This window comes from Lissotriton helveticus, chromosome 2_1, assembly GCF_964261635.1.
Source record: "Lissotriton helveticus chromosome 2_1, aLisHel1.1, whole genome shotgun sequence".
NCBI lineage: Eukaryota > Metazoa > Chordata > Amphibia > Caudata > Salamandridae > Lissotriton > Lissotriton helveticus.
Window position 1 is genome coordinate 400126866 of NC_136059.1, and position 6000 is coordinate 400132865.

At 41.4% G+C, this 6000-nt stretch overlaps 1 protein-coding gene across 1 annotated transcript in view; it reads right to left on the reverse strand.

The window, feature by feature from the left end:
• The window catches only part of C2_1H5orf34 (chromosome 2_1 C5orf34 homolog), a 447867-nt gene that overhangs the window by 359898 nt on the left and 81969 nt on the right, over positions 1–6000 (reverse strand). The window contains exon 3 of the mRNA XM_078675037.1: positions 558–647. Within this exon, the coding sequence (XP_078531163.1) occupies positions 558–647 (90 nt within the window). The remainder of the gene's footprint in view (positions 1–557; positions 648–6000) is intronic.

Sequence of the window (6000 nt, forward strand, 5' to 3'; positions counted from 1 at the left end):
AAGGAAAGTGGTCTTCTCATAATATAGCTCATACAAAGATGCTTGAGACTTCTAGTAAAACGTTAAAACCAATCTATTTTATCAAGGAGGCACTCAACTCTGCCACCGACTGTCTCACTGAACAGATTAAGCTGCACCAGTGCTCAACCAAATTAATCCAAAACAATCCACTGCGTAGGCCACCTTCAACAAACTCAGAACAATAAGGGTAGGATGCTTTGTTCGCCCTACATCCTGGAACTTAAAATTGTGGCCAACTATACGGTGGGTTTCTCAGAAACTGTAGTGGCCCAGCGCCTTGAGACCCTTACCGGTGAGTGGTTGCGCTTAACAAACAACTGATTAATTGATTGATTGTTTAAATGGCTCTATTGGGTCACTTCACGGTTATCCAGTTTTCTCAAGTCTATTTCTATTAACTCAACCCAACTGATTCCACCATAACAGGAAAACAATCCTCAACAGCAAGAAAACAACTGAACTGCATAGCCTGCTCTATTGCTTCCTAAAATTATATTTCAATAAATAAATCACATCCTCGTCTGATTTTTACTTACTGTGATTTTGTCTGGAGGTATAGTACTTAAGGGTAGATATGGATACAGAGAAAATCGGTTCCGAAATTCTAAAGCTTGAAGAACTTGGTCCTGAAACAATAGGAAATCATTATGACATCACTCGAAGCCATCTGATAAACATTTTCTACATAGTGGCAGTTTTCCCCCATAAACGTGGGCATCATAAAACGTTAGAACAATAAGATGGCAAATACTCCAAGAAATAAAAACACACAACCCACAAACAAGCACGAATTCAAATGTAGGATAATTAAAATATTGAAGACTAAAGACCGAAAGGTAAGGAATTAGAACTTGTTTTTTGCCATGCCACTTTTAGCAAGTTTTTAAGAGCTGCAAATAACAGGTTTTATTTACTATCACCCTAATTTAAAGCTAACATGGTTATTCTTGTATGCACATTTGTTCACAAAACACAGCTATAGGCATCCATACTCTCCCTAAAATACACACATATATAGCAACCCACGTGCACATGGGGGTGACTAGATGCACAAGCGTGAAGATGAATGGATGGATAGATGAAAAATAAATATAGAACCTGCATAGATAAATGGATGAATGAATACATGTGTGGATAAATGAGTGAAAGATGGAAGGGAGGAATGAATGAAAGTCCAAAGCAAATGAGGAATAGCAATGAAGTGAGGAAGAACTTTCAAAAGATGTATCCATCGTCAATCCAGAGCAAACATTTGGGGTATAACACATTTCAACACAATTTTTAGCTACAGTAACAAACAATATTGCTGTCCTTAAAGAGGTTGAAATTATTAACCTCTAATATTCCAGAGATCATTCACGGAACCAAATAGTAAATGCATAAGGATCTATAGATGACACTCATGGTAGAACGTATCATATCAGGCAAAAAATGCATTTCCTGAAAACACTGTTAACAGTGATTTTTAAATGTATTTAGATACAAACAAAATGCCAACGTATTTTCAGATAATGACAGCCATGTGCTTGGCGTCTGTATGAAGAAAGGCCTGATGAGACGATGGGTGGCTATTTTTCAGATATGTATTTTAGGAATGCCTCTCTGCTGGACTTTCCATGTATATTTGTATTCTGTATTTCATTTTAAGTTAAAATTAACCGGATTTCAATTGCAGCCTTCCCAAATGCCCTGGCCCATGATGACAAACCATGTGTGGAACTATTTTCATCAAGAAGGGGGACTTTTTTTTTAAGGAATATGTTTTTCATGAATACTTTATTTTTATTCACTTTGACGTTCATCTATACTCACTCCTCACTGAGCCCGACACTTTTTAACGTCTATGTCGCCCCACTCGCCAGGCTTATAAGATCATATGGGCTAGAAGTTCTCTCCTACGCCGACGATACGCAGATTATGGCCTCCATTTCTCAATCTACGAGCATAACTGCTCTCAACTTTAAAAACTGCATGGAGGCGGTCGCCGGCTGGATGGTTGAAAACTCCCTCAAGCTTAATGGGGAGAAAACGGAGGTTCTCATTTTTGGGGGCAAAAGTGAGATCTGGTCCATGGACTGGTGGCCTTCTGTACTAGGCACCTGCCCTTTGCCATCTCCATCTGCCCGCAATCTTGGGGTCATTCTGGACACCACTCTCTCGTTAGACAAGCAGGTCAGCAGGACTGTGTCCAACTGCTGCAATGCGCTGAGGATCTTAAGAAAAATTACTCATTATCTCTCCCCTCAGTCACGCAAACAGGTAGTAATGGCCCTCATTACTTCCAGACTAGACTATTGCAATGCACTTTACCTTGGCATTAGCAATGGTCTGGTCCATCGCCTCCAGACTGTGCAGAATGCTGCTGCCCGGTTTGTTGTGGATGCCCCCAAACGCTCTTCGGGCACGACCATCAGAAAATATCTGCACTGGCTCCCCATGCAGGCGAGGATTAATTTTAAGGCCTTATGTCTCACACATCATGCCCTCAATGAGTCTGGTCCGGAGGCTATTCGCGCTCTGGTGACCTACTATACCCCTGGTGGAGCACTCCGCTCTTCCTGCAAAAGCTTGCTAGTTGTCCCTCGTACAGTCAAGGCCAGATGGGGCGGAAGGTCCTTCCGATTCCTTGCACCCAGACTCTGGAGTGCACTCCCTAATGACCTCAAGGTGATCTCTTCCCACACTCTGTTTCGCAAAGCCCTTAAGACCTGGCTCTTTCAAGAAGCTTACCCACAACTGATAGAGATCGTGGGTCACCTGACCAACAATTTCACCATATAGGTTTCGGGCCCATAGATTTCAAATCCCCATATACATTAATCAGGTGACCTCACAAACCTACCATCAGTAACCCTGATTCCTTCCTATTGTATTCTAATGTACCCGACTTACCATCCACCGTTACGGGTACCTATAACCACGATAGATCAGGGAGCTAGCTGTGAGGAAAGGTAGACAAAATACAAAACCCAACTTCAAATATCTTTGATATTCATAAAATGACCACGGACAACTGAGAAGTTTTAAAGGTTTTATCTAGAAATCAGTTTCTGAGAGCATTAGGCTTACAGTTAAAAGGCAATCAATAATCAAGATAACGAAAAAACATAACCATAGAGGAACAGTGCCAGGGCAACCATTTATAAGTCTATAAAAAAGGTTATAACAAAGTAATATGCTAAATAGATTTTCGGGAATGGATCACGAACTAGATATTTCATAAACAATATGGAGAGAAAATGTTTTCTAAAAGGTAGGGAAACATAGGAACATGCTAAGGAAATATACTGTATGACTTTATAATAGGTTGCGGAAAGCATGGAAAATTAACATATGCAAAGAAATGTCTTTATTAAAGCAAAGACAGAAATATAGAAGATGCAGTGAAGAGTTTTCGCACTATATTTACCTAGAAAGGTGTGCAGACCAACCCTGGCCACGGATCAGTCAAGGACAGGAAATACCCCAAGGAAGGACAGTCATCTGTAGGACAGCAGGTGCAGATTGGACACCCCAGGACGGGACAGGAAAACCAGATTAGGATCAGGACAGGACCACCAAGGCACGACCAGCACCCGCAGTTTGGAAGCAACGCCTGCGCTCCACCCTCTCTGCAGCTATCAGTCAGAACCCCGATTGGGTTAGCGAACTCCCCAGCAAAGTGCTCCGCCAGCACTTAAGGTTTAGTAAAACCTTAGAGTCTATGGTCAAATTCGGACAGAGTGCTCCGCAGCGCTCTGTAAATTCAGTCACCTATTGAGTGCGTTGGGTCAGTGACAGGTCAGCTATTCAGACAAGTCGGACAATTTCCCTAGCTGAACCTAGGCTAGATATACTGTTTTCGGGTCAGTGTACCACCCCCAAATGTTGCAAAGTGTCAGAATCCCCAATTTCGATTGGTCCCAAGGTAGGATAGGCTAACACACCAATCAGAACAGACTTCTGTAAGCCTAAATTTACATTCTAGGGATCCGCCTAGCAAGATTGGGGTTCCCACGAAAAGTTTCACAGAATACAATAGAGAAATACAATTGTTACAAATGAAGAACAAATTCTGCTCCATCCTCCCTAGGTCAGAGGTGGCTTTCACAGGAGCATCTTGACTGTGGCTGCCAGCTGGCTGAGTTCCACTGCTCAAGGACATTTCTCCCTGGCTGCGTGTCATGCGCAGAAGGGACCGTCAAGAATGGTTCTCGTCACAGTCAGACCCCCCAGTTATCGTGGTACAGGAAAAGTAAGCGACAACAAATTACAACATAGAAATAAATAAATATACTACATATCATAGTTGTGTACTTATGGTTTATCACTATAAAAATATACAATGCGATTTTATATTAGTGCAATACACAATAACACAAGAGCATCTGCATGAGCTTCACCACGTTAATACATAAGCAGCCATCTAGTGGCTATTACGCATGCGCGCCCTTTCCCTCCAGAATTACAACTACGTCACGTCACGTGAGTGTGACTAACGCATGCGCAGAAGCAAAATTCCAAAGCAGCGGCCATTTTAAGGACAAGAGTTAGTCGTTTTAGTAAGACACATAGGCAAGCATCACTAAGATACACGCACATTCAAAAATAAAGGGAAATTAGTACAACATACAAATTTTGTTACCGGGTTATGACAGATTCGAAGTTCATGATTCGAGCAAGTTGCGTAATATGCAAATTCTTGCTCTATCACAACTTCTTATTCAGGTGATTTCTGAGCACTTCCTTTATCCATCATCAGCGCCTTGATGCCTACGGGTTTAGTTGCGCTACCTATACATTTAATTTAATAATAATAATAATAAAATAAGTGCAGTAATTGTCTTGCAAAACTTGTCACAAAAAGACAGTGCATAATTGTATTTTGTAGTTTATGCCGGCTAGCACTACAGTCTTGGCCGAAGGAACTTGCTGGGCACAGGGTTTTTGGTCAAGATTGTATAACTGTTTGTGAGCGAAATTTATTTTGAACAAAGTGTGGATTCCGAAATCTTACTTTTATTCTAGTGCCAAATAGAACATTCTCTGTTGTTTTTTCTCCGTCAGTGTTGCCATCCCCGTCCAGTAACTGGCTTGTGCACAGTGGCACAGACCTGGCCTGTCTAAATTAGATTCAGGCAATGCTGTTATGTCTGGCCTTTCGGAGCCCTAAATCTTACTTCTCAGGGAGTTCTCTCTAAAATTCGATTACCTCTGGAGGCTCAAGGTCTACCAGAAGCCAGTAGATTGGTGGCTCGAAATTCTCAATTTCCTCAGTAAGAAATATAAAAACTAACTTTTCAGGTCCTTAAAACATTAGAAGATAAACTTCTAATCCGAAGAATACGGAAAGTGAATTCCAGCACCATTTTAAAGAGGCTTTAAATGGGCAGGTTCTGGCAGGTACCGAGCACCTCAACTTGTTTCATCTGAAAGGAAGACTACCAGCAATTTTCAGACGTGGAATGCTTTCAATGGGTGATAGCTACCACTTTTCAGCAGCAAACTTGTACTCGGGGATACTGAATACCTGCAATTCCATACTACCATTACCGGCACTAGTAAAAACTCACAATATTTAGGTCGAGCCTGCAGCCAGCGCACCAATTGTGTGTAAAACATATAATAATTTTAAAAAACTCAAAAAGGGGTCTTTTAGCCTGCTCATTACTTACCATCAGCATCAGTGGCATCATTATCATTCTTCATTGCTGACCTCTAATTCAGCACCACGTGTGAGGCGTCACTTCCTTTTCTTTCTGTGGCACATGGCCCAAATATAGATTGATTTATCTTAGTGTTAATCTGCTGCTCATGCTCTGATTGAGGTACTATTTCTTGTTTTTTTTAGGCATTTTTATACAGCGCAAACTCGACCCAAAAGTATTGGGGTGCTTTGCATGAGCACCAGCTACATAACACAAGTTAACATGAATTTTTTTGTCACAGCAACCCGAAGATATTGGAGCACTTTACATGAGCACCAATTGCATTACACAA